Here is a 22845-nt window from a genome sequence, read left to right as displayed (position 1 = left end):
TAATATGAGTGCTTTTTAAAAACAGATAAACATGTGTTGATGCTGGAAAAGAAGAGTGTGTGTGTGTGTGTGTGTGTGTGTGTGTGTGTGTTTAGAGATATAATCAGAAAACGCAATTTCCTATATCAAATCAGGAAATCAGAAAACTAGATCAAATCACTATCTGTGAGGCTGCAGGCCTATAAATTATGATGAATTTTTTTGCTACCTGAGCAAAATGTTTTTGTAATGTTTTTTTTAAAATACAAATATCAAAAGTGTTTAATCAAGATAAATCATTTTTAGGAATACATTTTAATTCACACCCTTGCCACAGAGAAAACAGTCGTTTTACGCACGGCTCGTGGAATGAGTAATTTCATGTCGCTGACAGCATGACTGTCGGACCTCACGGCACAGTGACCGGCTGCTGTTTTCAGGTTCGTCCGCCTGTTGTCAGCGCGGATCCCCACCGAAGAAGAAGAAGAAGAAGAAGAAGAAGAAGAGGGGGGTGGGAGAAAAAAGAAAATCGCTGCAGGTCTCCCTCAGACAGCAGAGAGAGCGCAACCATGCAGCCCGGGACAATGTGCTGAATTGGCAGCCTATATATAAGTCTGCCATTTGGACACTCTAATGCCACTTTACCTTATGAGGGAACTTCAACCCGCAGCACCTGCTCAAAACAAAATGCCATAGGAGATCAACTTCTGCGACCCCCCCTGCTCGGATTGTTTTTCAGACAGACACTCTCACTTACAAGAGAGAGGGGGGTCGCTGGTCTATAAATTGTTCTGCCGGAGTCCAAACAATTAAAACAACTAGTTGGAAATTGTGATTTACTGCGCAGACCGCTGTGGGCAGGTCCGAACGGGTAACCGGAGGATCTGTCAAGCCGGGGCAATTATAGCTCCTGACAGAGGAGCGATTTGATGCGCAAACAAAAATGTGGATGCTTAAAACAATTAAAGCTGGTGCTGGAAATGTGCGCTTTCAGGCCTAACGCCAAACATGACACGAGATGGTGAATATTTTTCAGACTTCCTCTTTCAAACTCGCTTGTGTGACCCTCCTCTCGCCCCCCTCGCTCTTTTTCTCTAAAAGCTCCTTATCTGCATGCGAGCAGCGGCTTATCTGAGAGGTGTAGTGTGGCTCTAAATATGGGGAACACCCTATAATGACCCTATCAGTCTTATCCAGGCCGTTGTCGTGCGCCTTGTCCTCCCGTACCCCCTGTCACATCCTCACCGTGAACCCACCGGGGTTAACTCTGACGCAGGAGGCAGACCCAGCTGATTGTCCGGGGCTGCAGGCTCCTCACCCCGGATAAGAAAAGTGTCCCTGCCTGCGTGCATGGCTCAAGTTCACACACCCGCAGTTACCTCAGCGCTGTCACTCCATCAGGCCGCACGACTAACAAGTGACACTGGCACAACTGATCGCAAAGAGGCACGGTCCGAACTCCCAACATAAAGACAGACAGCGATCGCAAAGAGGGAATGAAAAGAGACTTACAAGTTATTTTCTCAACTCTCCCGCCGCGCTGGGACACTGTCCTGTATCCCCCCCGGTATTGTCTCCCAATGGGTCCGCGTTGGGGCTCCGAGTCTATTTTAATTTATGACTCACGCATTCTTCTAGGGTCAGTCAGCGTGACCTCCGGGGGGAAAGTTAACTCGGGCCCTATACAGACGCCTCTTCTTTTCTCCCACTTTTTTCTCTCTCACTCGCTGCTGTCTATTTCTGTGTATTATACTTCGGCACACGTGAGTGGAGACGCGGGGCACCACGGACTCGCTGCCGGCTGCGCCTGTGGAGGTGCAGCAGGAGGAGGACGGGGACGCGCACGGGGACGACGGCGCTGTCCGGCGGAGCGATTTCGGACAGAAGGCTACCGCTGTGTGGCCGAGGAGGAAACTACTGAGAGTCACCCCACTGACTCCAGAGGGGCTGACTCCGGGAGCCTTCTGATTTCATTTAACTCAAATTTAAAAAATAAAAAAATGAAAATTCAAATCAAGCTTCAGTGTCTCATGTTCTTGCATGTACTCCTATAAATACTCTTGCACAGATTTTGTTTTTGCGCATGACGCTTCAGACACTCCTTAATATTTCTTAATTGGTTCTGAGCCTTTAGAGCCATTTTTTCGGTGCTTAAAAAAACTGCTGGGACATTTATGATAATTGTGCGTTACAGGGTTGTGGAGGATGGACTCTGCTATAACCTCTTGCACAAAAAAATGTGCATATTTTATGGCTGAATTAACCTTGAATATTCGGTTTTCTATGTGCATTAAACTGTGAATAAAAGGGGTGGAAATGCATTCCTTTACACGTGTGTGGATTTCAAACGCATGCTCATATAAAAATCACAGATTAAAGATCTAATTGTATTTATTTTAGCCTCCCATCAGCAGCTTTAAGATGAGTCTGGGATGCAAAATCTGAAGTATTTGTAAAGTTTTTAAAATCATGTAGTTTCATTGTCAATTCACAACCGCACGCTTCTTTGTTCTTATTACACAGTTGACGTCGGTTATTATAAAGAAAAAATACAATTATTCTATTAATTTGCATGTTTATCAAAGCTCAAACGTAATTAACCATAACTGACAATTAACTTGTGACGTCTATTCTTATTATTTGCTTATTGTTTTATCATAACCCTGTTTACTTTAATACCTTGGTGTCGAATTAGGATATGCATTAGTTAATATGTGAAATATTTTAGTTGTGTTTTTTTTTTTTTTTTTTTTTTTTTGCGTTTTCAAAACAAAAGTCTTCTGTGGGTGAGTTTTTGCAGGTCACGTAGGGTCGACAGGGTCTAATCACGGTCCAACTGCAGGTTTACAGACACTGGTGGCCCCCGAATCTGCTGCTGTCATCGCTGTTTGTTGTGAAGCACAGATAAGCGAAGTGCGCACCGACTTTCAAAAAAAACAAGCAGCCCGGAGGACGCGCCGGCCGGCTCACGGTCCCAGCGCTGTCCACACTGATGCAACAGGACTTCTCTTACCTGGAGTCACTTCTTCGTCATTCGCTGCGTGTTTCTGGGCGAACTTGAAGGTTGTCGTGGCGGCGCGATGATCAAGAGTTTCGGCGACGAGACCAAAGTCAGTTCAAACAGCCTTCCAATCCCGTGCGTAAAGTCACCATCGCTGGAGCGTGTCGGGGGCTTTGGTAACTCCTCCGTTTGCGCTCCGCCGAGGATCACAAAGTGAAGTAAAAGCACTTCGGCGTCGTGTTCAGAGGTGCTGCTGAGTCCCAAGGAGCTCTCGTTCGGAGGATTTTTTTTTTTCTTTCTTTCTAAAAAGTAGTTAAAGTTATTTCCCGTCCGGCACAATGTGGAGGTTAAGTGAGAGTGCGGGACAGTGTTGGGTAAAGAGGCAGAGGCAGGATAACCCCTCCTCTCTGTCTCACTCTCTCTCTCCCTCTCTCTCTCTCTCTCGATTTATCTGTGTCAGTGTCTCTGTCTTATTATCTTCACGTCAACGTTTCATTAAAATACAAACACACTTGATTTTCCTTTTCTCCCTTAATCCTCATTTCAACATTTCCGCTCATCTTTGTCACCTTTTCTCTGTATGTTTGTGTAGCCTAAGGGCACGTGCGTTCGCGTGCGTGCGCGTACTGGTCACCTGCTCTCAGCCGCCACTATCAATACTAAAAGTTTAATATTAAGTGTTGTTTTTATTGCTTTCATTTCACTAGGGGACAATTTGTTTTTTCTCACAAACATTATTTCTATGTGACAGAAAGTGCCACAAATTCCAAAACACACATGAAGCGCAGTCGCATGTTCGTTAATAGGCAACATGTAAAGTGTTTTCTTTGCGCTTATATTTCTGCATTGAGGAATCTCAGCAGTGGTGTTCAAGTAGGCTATTTAGAAAAACAGTTTGTTTTGGGTTTTTTTTTTACAAAAAATAATTGGGTGTAAAATTCGATGCATGTGGTAAGAAATTAAAATATGTCAAATCAATCAAAATTGCCCTCTCCCTTCTTCTCTGAAGCACAACCGATTCTGTAAAGTCTGTGAACTTGAATTTAAACTCCACTTTGCACAATAAATGATGACGTTTTGCTGAAAATCACACAGGAAATGTTCTGAGCTCGGCGTGATTAATTGGACATAACGTGTTGGTCGTATCAAAAGTGGGAGACAAACCAAATTACAAACTTTTCGTTCATTACCTCGATGACTGGGTCGCAGAAATTGAGTTTTTAGCTTGCTGTCAGAGGTGTGAGCGCCTCTCGGCTCTTTTTATTTATTACGCATACTCTTGCGCCACCTTTTGGCGATTTTGATGCATGTCATCCAAAAGAGGGTTCATTTTACACTGCAGGCCTAGAGCAGATCAGAATCAGAGTCAGTATTTCTAATTCCATTATTGTCCCACAAACGGAGAAATTTGGGTGCCACCGCAGCCAAAGGACAGAATATGCTTAAAAAAAAAAAAAAAAAAAAAAAAAAAATAGTAAAAAATAAACAATATATTTGTTTAAAGTAAGAAACAGAATAAACTCGTACATCTTCTACACGACGATATACATCACATATAATTTCAACATTCCACATTTAGAATATTTATCAGGTTATTTATTTTTGTTCTTATTTTTTCAAAGCTTTGGAGCATGGGACGAGTTCACATGCTGCTAATAAATCCCTCCAGATAAATCTCTGCATTGTGCAATGTCAGAGTTTTAAGCATGTCTGTCATTTCACCCTGCAATGGAAAACCTGTAGCTGCAATGTGCCTTAAAATAATACAACTGAAGAGCTTATTGCAGAGAAACCTAACAGCAACAACACTTTCATACTCAGCTTTATATTTATTTACATTAATTTGTTTCCTCAGTTGATGAATATGCATATGTTCTGTTTTGGTGCTGGTTTATGCTGTTTTTTTAACATGAGCTAATGTAGCTTTAGTTCCTAAAATAATTAGGCTAACTTTCATAGATAAAAGTCTATGAATTTCCCACCCGTGGGATAATAACATTTACCGTAACCTTAGATAAAAGTCTTTTAAGCTCCCTGGCGTTTGGCAGTCAAGAATTAGTAAGCCTAATGAAGCACCTACTAGCTACATTAGCTAATAAAGTGAAGCACTTTACTAGCTACAATTAGCTAATGTTGCCTACCCCTGCTGGAAAAAACTGCATGGACCAGCACCAACACACAACATATGCTGGTCTTGCTGGTGACTGGTGACTGGTCACCAGCAAGACCACCATGTTGTGTTTTGGTACGCTGGTTTTCAAGCAGGGACTTGCTGAATAAAACAAGGAAATCTCTTTCTAATCAAACGAGATGTAAACAAAACCTTTCCACTTGTAGTCTGACAGAAGTAGCCTACCTGTTTTCCCCTCCTCCTTCTCAGCGCTTTGACGTCGATACGTGACCATGTTGTTCTACCTGTCAGCTCCAACGTCCTTAGTTAAGTACAACTGTTGTTGTTGTTGTTGTTGTTGTTCTTCTTCTTCTTCTTCTATATATTTTTCTTTTATTTCTTCTTCTTCTTCTTCTTCTTCTTCTTCTTCTTCTTCTTCTTCTTCTCCTACAATCTGTTGGTAACATTGTTGCTAACTGATTTCTAAATAATTGGCTCTGGATTTTTTTCACATATTTTAAAGGTGATGTATTAATTTCACCGGTGCGTGGCGGCAGAGAGTTGATATAACTGACTGCAATACTAACGAGGAAGAAAACGGAACAGGAAGTGGCGAAACGAAGGATTGTTGACAAAACCAGCTAGCCTTTGCTAAGTGGTATGGTACTTCATTGACATTTTAGTAAAGCTTTCAGTCATAATGAGTTCTCCAGAGGACAGACATGGGACAAAACGACCCGCATCTCCAAGTGAAGTGAGTAAAATAATAAAATGTTAACGTAATGCATACATGACGGCAATTAATGACTTCGATAGCGTTAGCGTCCATATAGCGTGCTTGCTATCGTAACCGCAAGGCTTCAACAGCTTTGTCGTGAAATCTGGACACGTCTTGTTGTTGTCCACATAAAGTTTAATCAGGGTTTTACTCAGCAAAGATTGCCGACAGGGAGTATCACACTATCTTCTTTAGAGTTACCACTTACGTTATATTCTCAGTTGTTATGACATGGCAGACAAATCACCATTACTGTGTTTAAAAAAAAAGAAGAAGAAAAAAGGTAACATGTTTTAGACCTTCATTGAGCCCTTTTCTGCAACATTTTATCACATATTTATACAATGTAACTGCAGTGTTCATGCAAAAACCAGTGAATGATTGTTTTGCTGTTGTAATGGTAAAATCATCGTTAATGTTTGTTGAAAAGATCATTTCAAATCTCTAACAAGTGTTTGAATTATCAAATTGTGTATTTGCATTCTTCAACCATCCTCCATCATGTTTTTATTTTCTAATATATTTACATATTGCTTTGCATATTGCTTTGCATTGCTATGAATTGTACTTTGTGTGGCTTTGTTATGCCAATATTTGAGGCTTTATGAACTGCTTTGAAAAAGTAGTTGTGTAAAGAATGATTGTTATGTTTAAATTCTGCTCATGTTGAGTGCATGAGTACCAATGTTAACAATGTTTTGCCTCTGCAGGAAGGGTCCACCCAGTGGTCATCAGCTGATCTGGGAAGTAACGAAAGGAAACAGAAGTTTTTACGTTTGATGGGTGCTGGCAAGGTCAGTTTTCTGTATTGTTGATCACTTCATTTTCAGACCACAGCATAAAAATATCACAGCTTTATTTGACTTGTACAGCCATTTTGAAACTTCCAGAGAAGTCTTGATGAATAATATAAAATTAAATTGTTTTGGTTTTCTAGAAAGAACACACCGGTCGCCTCGTCATTGGGGACCACAAGTCGACGTCCCATTTCCGCAGCGGTGAGCTTCTTTATTTGGCTTCTGTAAATGGCAGCATTTGTTCTGCTAATGTGAGACATGTCCTATTAACTGAGCCTTTGCCACTTACCCATGCTGCATCATCCTTATGCCCAATGCAATTAACCCGGCTACCCCACTACACATCCGCCGCACAGCTCTATCCATGCATGGATAGGCCTGTAGTGGCTGGGTGCGCCTGCTGTTACTGGTGTCTCCTCTGCAGGGCAGGAAGATAAAAAGATGAACGAGCAGCTAGAGATGCAGTACCACCAGGGTATGGATGGAAAGCTATTGGGCCGGAACCGGAGACACCTTGGCCTGGGTTTCAGTGAGGTGAGTTGTCTTCCAGGGGGCAGGGAGGAGAGATGTTGTCTCTAATGTGTCCAACTATGTGTGCAGAGCATTATGTGTGCTGTCATTGTTTTTTATGTAAGTAATACGCAAACAATTTTCTATGTCCATGTCATGACATCATTCTCTTTGAATACCATAGCCAGACCTCAAAGGAAATGATAACTGTGAATCCATCAGGATCACTACAAAATGTAACAGGTTGCCTAAGACTAGATATTCACCAAAATTCAGCAACATCCGTTTATAGTCTGGGGTTTTTAAAATGTGCTGTCAAACAAATAGAAGTTAGAGGAAAAAAAACTTAAACTCATCTCCTTGTTCTCAAACCCACAGCCTGAGCCATGTCCTCCCCCACCTGTGCAGAGTCAGACAGAGACGACTGACGCAAATAAATCCACCAGTGAAGAAGAACCCACAGACGCAGAGGACAAAGGCTGCGATCCTAAACCAAAGGAACAGACCTCTGAACAGGCCAAGCCCAGTTCAGACAGTAGGAATGACGAAAAGAAACACAACTACAAAATGGCTTTTGTGAAGTCGGCATAGGCGTGCGGGAGGAGTTAGTTTTTGTAATCTCAAATTTGTACATTTTGATGTTATTTGTTTAATTAAAGGCGATCACTCATCATTTCAGACCTTTTTACTGTGTAGAAATTTGCTCTCTACATCCTGGTGTGCATGTTTTCAAAGAATTAAGTCTGCAGGTGAAAACATCAATATTTGGTTGAGATGTTGTATAATATCAAGACGGGCATCGGTCCAGTTTTTACTTAGTTTGAGCATTTTAACAGTCGCTGCATTTGCCACAAACTGTGTTGGAAGAAACGGGGTTGCTTGTAATTCAGCATGATTGGTATACACATTGTACATCTTGGGATTTCTTGTTTGAAAACCAATAAAAGCAAGTATCAGTTGCATTATGTGTTTTATTCTTAACACTAGAGCTACAGCTTTTCCAAGAGCGTTTGCATTCCCCGCTATCTTTCCTTTTTAGATACAAAAGTAAAACTACTGTGTTTGTTTTTTTGCAGGAAAACTCAGGGAAGAAAACACACACAATCTTAAGACACTGGTACTAGGTGTCAGGCTATTGATTTAATCTATCAGCACTTTTGTAACTGTTTTTCCCACAAAAACTATACTAATTCTGTATAAAGGGGACAGTTTGGTGTGTTAGCATTCAGGAGAATGTGAACTGGCCAGAAATTCCCTACTGGGGTAGTTTATTAGATTATTCTCATATATTCTAGTTATTTTTTGTGAACAAGATGGAATATTTTACTTTGAATCTGTACTGATGCATGGCTATTTGAACACTAATGCAACACTACCAGTCCAGTCATTTAGGGAAGATCAGAGGTGATGGAAGGCAAATAAATCCACCAAGCCAAGAAATTAGAAATGATTTAACAGTTTGGCTTCTTAAAAGCAAACTTAAAATGTTTTCCAGGAATTTATCAAAAATATTATAATCAAACTAGGCTCTTTAGTGACTTTAATCCGTCAGTTGGAAAAATAGAGAAGGGCTATTAGCACATCCCATGACAGAGTAAAAGTAATCGCTCTGCAGTATTTTGATATTACATTGTTAATACTGATAAATGTGTGAGCAGAATTTTGCTGTTGTAGCTGCTCAAGGTGGAGTTTCTTTAACCACTCTAAATACAGTAAGTTGGTTAGTCCCCTGGATTCCAGCCTGTGGCTCATCATGCCCTCCAACAGGGCACAAGATAAATCTGAGGGTTGATGAGATGATTAAGGGGAGAGGGAAGAAGAAAACACAAAGTTCTAATCGGCCTACAGAAAGTTGTGTTTTAAGAGTTTCTTCTAATTTTTCATCTCTCTGTAACAATGGATGAATTTCCCACTTAGAACCTTCAAAAGGTAGCCTAATAACAAGCCAACATGGTTAAAAACTAGTTTAATATACTAGGCTTTTTCTTTTATCAGGTTACCCTGTTTGTTTGTTTTATATAAAAGTTTGACCTTAAAAGTTGCTACTGTTGGATAACTGTAATGGAATAAAACGTGCTTTTCCCTCTGAAATGTAGTGGGGTTGAAATCAGCCTAAAATGGAAGAAAAATCAAATAAATTACCTCAAGTACCTCAAAATTGCAAGCAATAGGCTTTTCACACACACACACACACACACACCGTACATAACATGCATCCTACGTTTCTTTTTAAAGCTGGAGAGTCTGCCAGTTATTACACAAACACGCACTTCCTCATCCTCCCTGATGATGATAATATACGCCTCACATAGCAAGACACTTCTGAAACGCGGAAGACACCACACTCCCTGACTGGAAGCTGGTAAGACGCATCTTATGTTTTTGCATAAAGAAATAACATAAACCGATAGTTTTAAAACAGCATTTAAAGAAACCGAAACTATCATGATCGTCGGGTTGCCAGGTTGGTTTTTAAGACGGTTTCAGACAATGTTGGGTCTCATTGTGCGGGTCAATGTAGGCTTTATTTATTTATTAATATAATTAACCCTAACCCAGTCACATTACTGAACTTCCTAATTTATTCCGCTACGAGGAGACGCGAGGAACCATCATTATCAACAACCCCTGACTCGGAAAACACACTGGAGCTTTAGTGTTTACTCTATTTCTACTGTCACAGAAACCTGTTTGCGTGCGTGCGTGTGTGTGTATGCGAGTGTCTTGGGAGGGTTACTTTAGGATACTGCCACGTCCTATTGCAGTGTACCAAGTTATAAATCAGCAACACAATCCGGCAGCACTGGATGTAACCTGACTTTACAGTAGCTGAATATGTTGTAAAGTTCACGTTTGCATGAAATGAAGAACTGGCATCTGGATTTTGTTCCTCATGGTGTGAACCTTCTGAACAAGCACAGCTGATTGCATGTGCCAGAGTCTGTCCGTGACCACTGCAAAATTATCTACCTCTTTAATAATCTAAATAGTTGTTGCCTTCAAAATGGATGCTGCTGAGGGGACCGAACAGTGTCCTGATGGGCCACAGTTTCCTGCCTCATCCTGCTTGTCCATGAAAAATGACGGTTCCATGAAGGTTCGACATGACCTCACCAGAGAAGTGACTGATAGGTACCGTATATACAGTCTATTCTAGGTCTGTAGTTGTGGTAGCTATGTGGTGGTTGGAATGTTAATCTGTCATCATGATCTGACAATTGCCCCGAAAATTGATGCAGACACTTACAGTCTAATAAGAATAAAAGCTACCGACTGTGACCTACTTGATTTGTCTTATCAGCTCAGCTACTGTTGAGGAGTCTGACCTGCCTTCCTCATCCTGCTTGTCTATGAAAAGTGACGCTTCCATGAAGGTTCGACATGACTTCACCAAAGAAGCAGCTGATAGGTACATAAAATCTTGTTTACCTTTTAGTAATTCAACATGTCTGCATGTTGGTCAATATATGATGTTTTTTTTAAATATTTTCTATAACCCTGATAGTAGTAAAGTGGCTCTGGAGATTGAATATTGCTCAGTCAGTCTTTCACTTATTTTTCCAGAGGAGAATTATCATGCCAACTGAAAAACACTAAAGTTGATACAAATGCGTCTGATCTAACTTGAGATCTAACCTGATCTCGGTTGTGTTTATGACTTGAGGACTGGTTGGAAATATTTTCCCCTTTTTTCCCCTCATATTTTGTTATATCATCATGAAAACTACTATTTTTATTATTACCCATCCCTATGCTGCATGAAAGAATGAGTCATTCAGTCAGTGACAATATTCTATAACAAATTCTCACAGAAATGCTTCATTTTAAAATAACATAACTCTCAATATTCATTTCAAGAGACCAAAATGATTGCTCAGAAGCGACAGAGCCGGATGGGACCGTCATATTTAAGGTGGGGTATGGTCTCTGTTGTCTGCACTGAAAGCAAAACGGCTAATACACACTAGATGGCATCTACACATGCACTCCTCTCATTATGCTTTCTTTCATTGCAGTCAGTGGCAGAACATGCCCAGAACATTTTGCTGAGCGAGCTGAAAAGGTTTGAAAGGATGCTCTTTCCACACTTATCACAAAGCGAAGACAGTTCAGCTACTGGAGTTAAAGAGCAAGACAACAGTGTCAGTGAGGGAGCTCTGAAGATTACACTACACGTCTTAAAGAAAATGAGCAAAAAAGAGCTTGCCAACAAACTGGAGAAACGTAAGTCCCAAGAGTGAGAGAGGAACAAATACTGTATGTAACAGATTTTTATGAAAAAGCCAATGACTGGAATATTGTGCTGTGGTCCTTGTTTATATTTAACATAGCAAAAAAAAAAATGATTTCCCTCAAAATGTTGATGCACAAAAACTACATTCTTTTTTCGGTTTCCTTTGTCCAACTAGATATTTACGGTGAGCTCGACATCTGCCAGCGCAAACTCAGACACAAGTTGAAAAAGTTTCAGTACATCTGTGAAGGAGTAGCACAGCACGGGAAACAGACGCTTCTCGACAAGGTCTACACCGAGCTCTACATCACAGAGGGAGCGTATGGAAGTGTCAATAATGAACACGAGGTCAGGCAGATCGAGACACCAAGCAGGAGACGAGCAACCGAAGACAAGCCAATCAAATGTGAGGACATCTTTAAACCCCTACTCGCACAAGACGGATTCATCAGAACCGTGCTGACCAAAGGAATTTCCGGCATCGGAAAAACGATCTCTGTACACAAATTTAATCTGGAATGGGCAGAGGGAAGAGTGAATCAGGATATCCAAATCCTAATTAACCTTCCCTTTCGGGAGCTGAATCTTATGAAGGAGAGACGCTACACGCTGACGCAGATTCTTCATCATTTTCTTGCAGAGGCGAAAGAATCAGGAATTTCAGATTTTGGCAAATACAAGACTGTGCTGATATTTGATGGGCTGGATGAGTGCCGGCTTCCGCTGGACTTTGACCACAATGAGCCCTGCTCCAGCGTCTCAGAGCCGGCTCCAGTAGATGTACTACTGACAAATCTTATCAAGGGGAACCTGCTGCCCTCAGCACACATCTGGATGACCTCCAGGCCGGCAGCTGCAAATCGCATTCCTGCTGATCTCGTCCACCGTGTGACAGAGATACGTGGGTTCAACAACCCGCAGAAGGAAGAGTACTTCAGGAAAAAAATCTCTGATCAGAACATGGCCAGTAAAGTCATCTCACACGTCAAGTCAACCAGGAGCCTCTATATCATGTGTCATATACCAGTCTTCAGCTTCATAGCCGTCACCGTTCTGCAGGGGATTTTAGAGGAAACAGAAAGGAAGACGGCAGACGAGGATGGGGCCGGAAGAGAAATGCCGAGGACTCTGACACAAATGTACACACATTTCGTGGTATGCAACTCATTGATAAGAACCAGGAAGTATTCGGCAGGACAAGTCAAAATAGACGAAGAGATGATCGTGAAGCTTGGAAAAATGGCCTTTGAACATCTGATGAAAGGCAACATGATCTTCTATGAGAACGAATTGAAAGAGTACAACATCAACATTGATGATGCTGCAATATATTCAGGACTGTTCACACAGATCTCAGGGAATGATTTCGGATCTCATCTGGAGAGGGCATTTTGCTTTGTGCATCTCAGCATACAAGAGTATTTTGCTGCGATGTACATTTTCTACACATTCATCTGCTTCAGTCAGAACTTGCTGGGACCATGTGAAACCACCACGGTGCGGGAGGCTCACAGTGACGTGTCCAGCCTTCTCAAGAGTGCAGTGGATAAGGCCTTGCAGAGCAAGACAAACACCTCGATCTTTTTCTTCGTTTCCTTGTCGGACTCTCACAGACGTCGAATCAGACCTCACTGAAGAGCGTTCTCACCGGAATGAGGAGCAGCTCGCCAAGAAATGAGGAAATTGTTGAGTACATCAAGGAGAAGATCAGAGAGAATCCCTCGCCAGACAGATGCATCAATCTCTTCTACTGCCTCAGTGAGCTGAATGATCAGTCCCTTGTGGAGGAAATCCAGAACTACCTGAGCTCTGGCAGTTTGCCGGAGACCAAACTGTCTCCTTCACAGTGGTCTGCTCTGGTCTTTGTGTTGCTGACCTCAGCTCACCAGGAAGAGCTGGATGAGTTTGACCTGAGGAAATATTCAAGATCCGAGGAGGGTCTTCTGAGGCTGTTACCAGTGATCAAAGAATCCAGAGTAGCCGTGTGAGTAAAGAATAACATTATCCTCTGCACCTTAAAAAAAAAAGTCTCAGAAGGGGCCCTAATCCTCATTATACGTAATGCAATTTTATTTTTTTAAACTTATATTGTACTGATATTGGTTGATATCGGATTATGAAGACAGTGCCATGCGTACAGTCTCAAAATACCAATTTGTTTTTGCCAGATTTATTGTAAACTCTCTTAATTATAAAAAATAAAAGGACCTTGGAGATGAATGTATTTGATAGTCTTGTTTTATGTCTCAACATTCTGTGAATTATGCTAACAAATGATTATATTTTTTTTCCTCATGAAGGCTCAAACAATGCAACCTGACAGAGAGATGCTGCGAAGCGCTTCGAGCAGTTCTAAGCAATTCATGTCTGAAAGAGCTGGACCTGAGCGATAATGATCTGCAAGACACAGGAGCAGAACTTCTGTCTGCCGGACTCGCAAGTTCAATGTGTCAGCTGGAAAAACTGAGGTTTGTGAAGAAGTGCTGGAGCAGTCTTTTCTATGACAATCAATTCAAAAATACAACTGAAACAAACTGAACACATGGCCAGTCCCAATCTACCTTTAGTGAATAAGACACCATTCTTTGAATTAAATTTGTTATACTTTTTCAGACTGCCACACTGTAGAATCACAGAGATTGGCTGTGGATTTTTGGCGAAAGCTCTAATGTCCAACCCCACCAAGCTGAAGGAACTGGACCTGAGTTACAATCATCCAGGGCAGCAGGGGATGGAGCTGCTGTCCTGTGTACAGAGGGACATTGAACGCCTCACCATCAGGTATAACACAGAGTGAAATGCCACAAGTTGTTTTTGATCTGGAAACTATTTTACCTGACTTTTTACATTTCAAATCTCATCTGTTTTTTTTTCTTAGCTTGGACAACAATGCAGAGTGCTACTTAAAATCAACTGTGAAAAAATGTAAGTAGTTCTTTTCTTTACAAATACATTTTACAAATCAATTAGTATCGTAACTCAAATAGTCAAGCTGTTCATTCTTGAATGTTGAATAATGTCTATGTTTATCATTTTAGGCGTTGGACAACAGATATGTTGAATGTCACTTCTTGTTTTTGTTTCATCAGATGCTTGGGAGCTCACCATGGATCTGAATACTGCCCATTCACGCCTGTCTTTTTCTGGAGACAACAAAAAGATGACAAGAATGCACACAGATCAACCATTTCCTGACAGCCCAGAGAGGTTTACAGACTGGGGCCAAGTGCTCTGCAAAGAAGGTCTGTGTGGTCGTCACTACTGGGAAGCAGAGTGGACAAATGAATGGACAGGTATAGGAGTGGCTTATAAAGGAATCAGCAGGAAAGCAACAGGTAATGATAGTGTTCTAGGCTACAATGATCAGTCCTGGAGTCTGCGCTATTGTCAGGGCAAATACACCGCCTGGTACAATAAGAGCGATGCTGCCATATCCATTCCCTACTTTGACTCCAAAAGGGTTGGAGTGTTTTTGGACTGGTCAGCTGGCTCGCTGTCCTTCTATGCCGTATCATCAAACGCCATGACTCATCTGCATACGTTCCACACCAAATTCTCTGAGCCACTGTACCCAGGCTTCAGACTGGGATTTGAAAATTCATCACTGACCCTGTGCCAGCCACAATACACTTAAATACCCTTGAATAGTCAACGTACAAATGTTTTCATAAAATATGTACAGAGAATAAACCAAGGGAGGAAAAAAGCTACCATTGCATTGTGCGGAAAATTAAGGCATTTCAAATGACCTTGTTTCTAACAAGCTATTTCCTTCTCTATCAACAGTAAATTCAGAGTGTTGCTATCAGGTTCACGTTTTCGAACAGAACTCTCTCTCGGTGACAGTTAAGAGAATATTTTGTAAAAAAAAAAAAAAAACATATCTCACTAAAAAGTCATATTTTAGGTTAGCCTTAAATTTCCCAAACACCTGCATTATTGGACACCTCACTGATTTGCCCATCAATCTTACAGTCCCTTCAATATTACCCCCTCTTATGAACCCAGATAGCCACCTTTTTTTTTTTACCAGGGAAAGTAACTTGTTTCCACACCAAGGAACATTTTCACTGCTGTTATCCACTGCTGAAAACAGCCTAGACAAGACTCTGCCTTCCCTTCCAAAGCTGTCTGACAGTTTACTGCCCGCTTGACAGGATAGCCAAGCATCAAAGCCCTCCTTCAGCTCGATGGTTTGCCCTGTCCAGTTGTTTCTTGGGTTGCTACCACAACAGGCGCTGACGACTTTCTGGCCAAATCTCAAGATAACCTTTACCCAACTACCAAACTTTATCTAGAATATGTATACCAGGTCATTTTCCTTAAAGTCCGTGTAAAGCGGCAAAAAAATTGTGTAATGAGTTTGTCACACTTTCCAAACACAGGAATCAAGAGTTTGAAATTCCTGGTAATTACTATTGATGATGTTGGAATCACTATTAGCATGTCAGAAACACATTATTTGGAGGCCCAATGACTCTATGCTCCAAAAAAGACCATTATTGACCTGCAAGCGATTGACTAGTCCATTTTGGAGTAACCAGCGTTGTTCTGCAAAAATTGACAACAGCAGTGTGAGCTAGCAGCTAGCTCCACACTCAAGCTAGAATGGATAAAAAAGCTTTGCATACAAACACAAAGTGTAGATACTGTACATTTTGCTTTTTGCTTTTTTTCAACGTCCAGCAACTGTGCATCTCTAAGACCAGGAGGTTTGGTTATAGGTTTTGAAGAAAAGCACCTTGTGATTTTTTTTTTGTCAAACGTTGTTTATTGTGTGATGTTTTAGCAGATGGAAGATCTCCCACTCAAGGGAAGCTACGTACAGGATAGGCCAGAAGATATAGAATGATACAAAAAGTCACAACTATGTATCAACTTCATGTTACAATGTTAAATGTAGTATGTGTATACCATTTGAATGCAAATATGCCTTTAAAATGAATACCCTTAGACTATCCTGTTTGTTTATGTTCTAGTTTACACAGAAATATGAAAGAAATGTTTGTATACGTGCATAATTGTGAGAAACTATATTTTTTAAACCAAACAGAAATGTTTAGCAAACAAACTTGTTTCTGTAATGACATTACTTTTTCATGTGTTTATTATTTTTATTCAAATATGCTGTAAATAAATGATCCATGTCATCCCTACTTGAATCTGAGCATGTTGACATTGGCTTTCATTTCACTCTTCTTTTATTCACTCATAAAAATACAGACCAAACAGCAAAACAGGTAATTACACTTTTTTTTAAAAAAAGCAGTTCACTCGTGTTATAAATTATTGTTACACAATTGTGCAATGTAAGTGCAGAAGCGAGAAAACTTGATAATATTTCAAAACTCTGATCAAAAAACATGTCTTATTCTCACTCATAAAAAAGCGACTTGTTACAAGTGAATCAATTAGTTGGCATCCTCTGAGAAATGATTTGATCCTTCCCCCTCCTCAAGAATCTCTTGTGTTTTGGTTTGTTGGTCGTTGCTTTAGGTCAGTGCTCTGCAGAAGCTCTCGCTAAGTGGAAGAAATCAAAGTAAAGAAAAATCAGTATTTCTTCTTGTTGCCCAGACATCAGATGCAGACACGAACTTGAATTTAAAAGACGGTGCATATGCAAATCAAACACTTATTTTATTTGCATAAGAATTTTGATCTTTAATTTTGAAGAAAAATGATCCTTGTAACAGTTTATTGTTTGTGATAGCTACAGGAGACCGGGCTCAAATGTTATTTAGCAAAAGTAATGTGTATATAAACTGAAATGATAGGAAATTAAACCTATGTGATCTACGCAGCTTTAATACAGGAGCCACACACAAACCACCATGCATGAACAGTGTGAATGTTATTCATCCTGAAAGAGTTCAAAATTGACAGTAAATACAAACACATTTGCACCAAAACACCAGTTCACAAAGAAGGCCGCCACATTTCACCAAAGCAGTCCTGCCTGTGCCACACTGACAATGAGGACAGTGTAAGGAAAGCTCTTTGGCGAGAATATCACCCAAAACAAAGAAAAGCAAGTCTGTGCACAGATTTGCTTCAACAACTTACTCTAACACAAAAAGAGAATAAATACCAAAACCAAACACAAAATGTGCAGTGAAAGGTAAGAGATGTTATTTTCTAATAAAGTTTGTTGTTTTCATATATTAATTCAATTTTCCTGATACAAACTTAAGAGTATGTACATGTAACCAAGCTAAACGTATCAGGTTAACTTGCAACAGAATCTTTCTCTGTGGTTCTCTTGAGATATCATTTACATCATGACCAGATTTTAAAGACAAAAACATTTCTCGGGTTAGGTTAGAGTCTCCTTTGCCACAAATCTGTGCACATTCCTGAACCAGATCAAACAGCATATACTGAAACACACAACACAATACACACCACCCAAAAAGGGAAATGGCAGGTATACCTGGACCAGACATGCTCACGGACTCTCCAGCCACTCTGTCCCTGCACACCAGGGACAACGACAAATAATATGTTGCTTGTCTGAGATAGTAATCTAAGATGATTCCTGCTGAATTTGCATCACTATACCACCATTTGTAAATTAAGAATGTATTTTGACTGCAGCTTTATTCTTCAACAACAGACTGGTAGACAGGTAACTTTAATAGAAGCCACTCCTGCAAATTTATGTAGTGGAAAAACACGTTTTATTTATTTTAGGTTTAAAGGACACTAAATGAGGACGTTTTGGTGAATCTTCTTCATGAGACTGTTGGAGGGCTGACTTGTTATTAGGGTAAAGGTTAGGGTTATAAAAAAGGAGAAAACATGTTCTTTGGTTTTCCAGGCTTGAGGATGCATGACGTTAATGACGGTGTGAGGGTACTAACCTGCAACCAGTTTGCTCTTGCGTGAAGCCTCGGAGGCCAGTGCTTGGGACACGTTCATGATCCTCTCCTGCTGCTGCAGAGCTGAGTCCAGCTCACTGAAGTCCAGCAGCGATGACGGCTGTATGTTCTGAACACTGTTGAAAGAACACAAACACTCAGGACTACAATTGGACAGAGACACAACCCACTGGTTAAGTCTTACACCAAAAACAAAAAACAGCCCAGCGTCATTAATTGAGAGCTGCCTACCTGGATTTGGCCAGGAGGTTCTTGATGCGCTCAGCCCGGCGGAAGCGTTCCTCCTGCTCCTCTGGACTCAGAGGCTCCTCAGAGTCAGACTCTACGTAGCGCTCTGGGATAGGAACTTTCTGCGGTTTGGACAGCTGCATTATGGACAGAGAGGAAGTCAGTCTTGTAGTCTCATATGTTAAGGATGCTATGCCTACACTGTCCCGTTTTCTTATTTTTCCTTTCGTTACATGAGAGATATCAAAATAATTTGCATGGCAATAATTATAACCAATAATTATAACACTGCTGAACCTTTTCAACTAAAATTAAAACCTTGTAAAAAAAAAAAAAAAAAAACAAGCATGAATTTAAGACAAAGGTAGTTGGCCAAGCAGTTCTGTTTGTCTACCTCCCGGCTGATGTCCAGGTCATAGTCAAAGGGCTCCACATCCACCTCCTGTACGCGTGTGGCCGTCGCCTTCACCCACTCATCTGATTGGATCCTCCCTCTCTCTTTCACTTGATTCCACCCTTCATCGCTCTGACCCTCTGCCAGAGGCCGTTCCTCCTGCCAGTCAAACACCTGTGAGGGGGCAGGAGTCAGGATTACCCAGCTGGTCAGCTGACTGTCAAAAATAGATTTACTGATATTATAACAACAGATATGAGTCTTTCAGTAAAGATTAAGTACATATATATTAGTCAAAGAAACCTCAGTGTTTTGAGGTATGTGTTCAAAAGGTTTTGGATATTTTATATGATTAGAAAATTGATTCTGAGACATTGATGTTATTAAAACAAATCAAGCAGCTTTAACTGGAAAAAAAATGGTTAAATTACTCAAATTTGAATACTTGCTGGTATTTCTCATTTACATGATAGCAAATTGAATATCTTTGGGTTTTGGACTGATGCCCAGAAAAAAAGAATCATCTTGGGCATTTTTGGAGTCATCGATTAATCTAGAATAACATCTGCAGAAAAATAAGTAATAAAAATAGTCGCTAGTTGCAGCCCTTGTATTTCATTGACAGTGAAAGTGACTTACAACATGTTTTTACTCGTCATAAAGCAAAAGCGAAAAGGCATGTGGCAGAGGCAGGGAGGGCAAAAGAGAGTAGTGGCAATCTCTTTGTGAATTAAAAGCAGTGGGGCTTATGGTTAAAATATGAAATAGCACTGACAATAGCACTGTGGTAAGAGGAAGGAGGTCATCTCCACCATGATCTCACTTGTTTTTAAGATTAGCAAGTTGTTTCAATATTCATATATATTGTATATTGGTGTATACAGCAGTATTCAGCACTCGTGCCCCTTTTCCACCATTAGGGAACTGGTTTCATTCTGGTTTCACGCCCATAATAAATAAATAAATAAATAAATAAACCTTTCTGAGGACCTCAACCAAAAATAAATTGGTTCTAAAAACCTGAAAAGTTGATTCCCAGCTTGATCTAAAAAATGTTTCCATGACCTGAAGATTAAAATGAAGTGGGTGTGTTATATTCTACCGGTGATTGTTTCAATGTCTCCACTCTGGTCATGACACTATATGAAGCTGTAATGTCATGATTACTCTGCCCAACATAAATGTGATTCATGTTATTGTCCTGAGATCATTAAAATGTTCTTAAACTCTTAAATAAGTCATCACAAATCATTAGGATTGTCCTGTAAAAATAAAGGATGAATAAATGTTGGTAACTTCATCTAACTGTTGTTCCCCATTTTGGATTCTATAGTATTTACACATGTTGGATTTAACTTGTGTTTGATCGATTTATTGCAAGTATTTCTTACTGAGATAAAATCTTTGTTTGATCCATCCCAACTCCGCTGTAAACCAGAGAAAATATGGACCGGTTTGCACAAATAATCTTGATTATAACTGTTAAAGAACCAGAGAAACCTGGTGGAAAAGAGGGCTACAGAAATGCCTCTAGTTAAATATGTAACGTCTCTGCAGTGGGTCATGCCTCAGGTAGAGGGAGACAAACTCTAAACTGAATGGAAGACAGATATGATGTTTAGTATCATCACCACAGAGCCACAGAGCAGACCCACACACATGATTAGTTGTGTTACTAAAAGCTACAATGACACACATACTGCTATCCTCCACCACGTTTGCGTCTATAAAAATACTTTTATTCCCTTGTGTGTACGTCTGTCTGTGTGTGTGTGTGTGTGTGTGTGTGGTGAGAAGTACTTGTGAGTAATCATCCAAGGAGCATCAAAGCCATGCATGCATCCTTCCTGCTCCAGTAGTCTGCAGCAGGGTCTGATCTGTTGCTGTGTTCACATGCTCTGACAAACACTGCATCCCATGCCTTGTTGTGCTCGGGAGAATCAGTCGCACACAAAAGGACAGAGAGAAAGAACACCATGCAGACACAGATTCATCAAACCCCCAGCAGATTAGGAAGAACACAGCCAAGAGGAGGTTCAGAAGCAAGAAACTCTTTATTGTCGAGTGCAAATCTCTACATGATAGAAAAGAAAAGGGAAAAGAGTTGTGCGTTGCTTCTCATTTACACAGAATTAGGTTCCGATTAGCAGTTCACTTCTCTAAATTCTCTAATATATTTCTACTCTTCAACTGAGCAACCTCCTGTAACTATTTTCTCTTAGATCCGATATATTGTAGGTAGCTGTGGAAGGATAAAAGCAATACAGCGGAAAAAACGTTCAGGGTTAATATTCGTAAGAAAAACAAGGAGCGGACAGCAGCACCACGGAGAACCAGAACTGTATGTAGAGTGTGACAACCACATGGAATTATCTACTACATGTACAGTGCTGCAGAGATGAATCGGTTTGTTTATCTACAGTAACTTCACAGTTTTTAATATTCATCAATTGTTTCAGTAAATTTCCAAGTAAAAAAACGTGGCTGCCTTCTCTGTTTTGTATCATCGTAAAGTGAATATCTTAACTTAAACTGTTGTGAGATATTTTTTCAAATTTTTTAAGAGATTCTGTTTGCAAAAAGACACACTGACTGACTGGAAGAGATCCCAAATTATCTAATATGTCCACGGTATTGTTCCTTTCTTACTCTTGCCAAAGATTCCCCATGACAAAGTTGTCCGCTCCTTATTTACATTGATTTTCTTTTTTTTCTATTGCATTTCAGCCCAGTTGCTTGAGCCTGTCCTGTATATTATGATGCATAAAACAGCACAGCATAGGCCACTTAAAAGTACTCAGATATGAGTACAGATTCTCTCCCCAACTTTAATTGTGGCAAATGTTATTATCAACCACTGTCAAACGATAAAAATATCCTTGTAGGTCTGTACAAGAAAAGGCTGTAATAATGAGGAAGTTAATTCAAATATAAAATGGTGTAAACGTGTTGTATGCTGGTGGAGTAGAGAAAATAAAATATGCTCTGGCGTTTATGGTTATATGCATTAAAAAGAAGTGAAAAGTAGTGGCAGAGGATTACAGACTGTATTGCTCACTGTTACAGGAAAATTGGATTTCTTGGATTGATGGGAAATGTAGTCTGACTCTTACCGCAGTCTGGTTACGTGTGTGTGTTAGTCTGCAATCATAATACCAAACTGGTAGTTATTATGTGACATGTGATCTTAATGGAAGACTTTGACATTTTAGATCTCACTGTATTAATCTTTATCACCCCGGCATGTTAGCATTGTTAGCACGTCTTACTCAAAGCAAGGGTCAAATGTCAAAGCGTTCCTTTAGGGGGTTAAAACCAGCAGAGTCCCTGCATCGCCCTGACTGAATTCTGCTATTACACAGAACAGCAACCTTAAAGCTAGCTATTGCATCATTTCTATGATTCTGAGGTGGAGATGCAAGAGCCAAACAAACCATGATTAAATCAGATGTTGATTAAGGAGGTAAATTTGGGACAAAGGCAAAAAAGATCGTCAGCAAAACAAGGCACTTGGATTTCATTTGAGGAAAAGAAAGAAGGGAGGTGTGATCATGATTTTTGCCACTAGCGTTGCCTCTTTCTTCATTCCGTCAACCTGAATACTTATTTTCTCTTTTTCCAACATTCCCTCTATATGCTCTATATACCAAATCTCTACAAAATATAACTGTACGACTGTATACTGAAAATATCCCTCAGTAAATAAATAAAAGTGTACAAGTACATGGTATGTAGATGTACATAAATGGGCTCTTCTTTCTACTTTCTGGTGATAAAAATAGAGAATGGAAGGCATAGTGATGCCTTCCATTCCCTTCTTTTCTCAATGGATTTACATTCAGAATTGTGTCAGTGAGGTCCCACCAGGGGGCAGTGGTAGCAAAGGGGTTAAAGTGACCCCTGAACCTTTAAAAAAATTTATTAAACAGGGAGTGA

General features: G+C 40.3%; 3 protein-coding genes and 1 pseudogene across 16 annotated transcripts in view; 2 read left to right on the top strand and 2 right to left on the bottom strand.

Annotated features, from left to right (window-relative positions):
- Nucleotides 1–3402, bottom strand: part of LOC115587125 (transcription factor SOX-6-like) — a 111642-nt gene extending 108240 nt beyond the window's left edge. The window contains exon 1 of one of the 3 annotated variants that reach the window (XM_030426762.1): nucleotides 2993–3402. The gene's annotated coding sequence lies outside the window, so the exon portion shown is untranslated. Of the gene's footprint in view, nucleotides 1–1491; nucleotides 2096–2992 lie in introns of those variants that run through there. The other 2 variants (XM_030426764.1, XM_030426763.1) reach the window with 2 other exon arrangements.
- A 2269-nt stretch (nucleotides 3403–5671) lies between these two features.
- Nucleotides 5672–8137, top strand: c8h11orf58 (chromosome 8 C11orf58 homolog). Its single transcript, XM_030424695.1, has 5 exons — nucleotides 5672–5844; nucleotides 6579–6662; nucleotides 6806–6866; nucleotides 7090–7199; nucleotides 7554–8137. Exons 1-5 carry the CDS (start codon nucleotides 5791–5793, stop codon nucleotides 7764–7766), a joined length of 522 nt encoding a protein of 173 aa, XP_030280555.1. The 5' UTR covers nucleotides 5672–5790; the 3' UTR covers nucleotides 7767–8137.
- Nucleotides 8138–9493: 1356 nt separating this feature from the next.
- Nucleotides 9494–16576, top strand: LOC115586359 (NACHT, LRR and PYD domains-containing protein 9A-like; annotated as a pseudogene).
- The window catches only part of LOC115586358 (pleckstrin homology domain-containing family A member 7-like), a 140536-nt gene continuing 134257 nt past the window's right edge, over nucleotides 16567–22845 (bottom strand). For 11 of the 12 annotated variants that reach the window (XM_030425324.1, XM_030425328.1, XM_030425330.1 and 8 more), the window contains 5 exons: nucleotides 18910–19083; nucleotides 18519–18652; nucleotides 18270–18403; nucleotides 17840–17880; nucleotides 16588–16929 (listed from right to left, as the gene is read on the bottom strand). In XM_030425324.1, coding sequence (XP_030281184.1) covers nucleotides 17855–17880; nucleotides 18270–18403; nucleotides 18519–18652; nucleotides 18910–19083 — 468 coding nt within the window. In that variant the 3' untranslated portion in view covers nucleotides 16588–16929; nucleotides 17840–17854. Of the gene's footprint in view, nucleotides 16930–17839; nucleotides 17881–18269; nucleotides 18404–18518; nucleotides 18653–18909; nucleotides 19084–22845 lie in introns of all 12 variants that reach the window. The other variant, XM_030425325.1, reaches the window with a different exon arrangement.

The sequence above is a fragment of the Sparus aurata genome, chromosome 8 (genome assembly GCF_900880675.1).
Source record: "Sparus aurata chromosome 8, fSpaAur1.1, whole genome shotgun sequence".
NCBI classification, from domain to species: domain Eukaryota; kingdom Metazoa; phylum Chordata; class Actinopteri; order Spariformes; family Sparidae; genus Sparus; species Sparus aurata.
The sequence above is the reverse complement of the archived record's forward strand: the minus strand, read 5'-3'. Positions and strand labels throughout refer to the sequence as shown.

Bases quoted from the DNA above. Each gene is read 5' to 3' on its own strand.
- c8h11orf58 (XM_030424695.1), top strand. From the start codon at position 5,791: ATGAGTTCTCCAGAGGACAGACATGGGACAAAACGACCCGCATCTCCA. The intron at 6,867-7,089 runs GTGAGCTTCTTT...TCTCCTCTGCAG, and splicing joins GACGTCCCATTTCCGCAGCG to GGCAGGAAGATAAAAAGATG. The intron at 7,200-7,553 runs GTGAGTTGTCTT...TCAAACCCACAG, and splicing joins TTGGCCTGGGTTTCAGTGAG to CCTGAGCCATGTCCTCCCCC.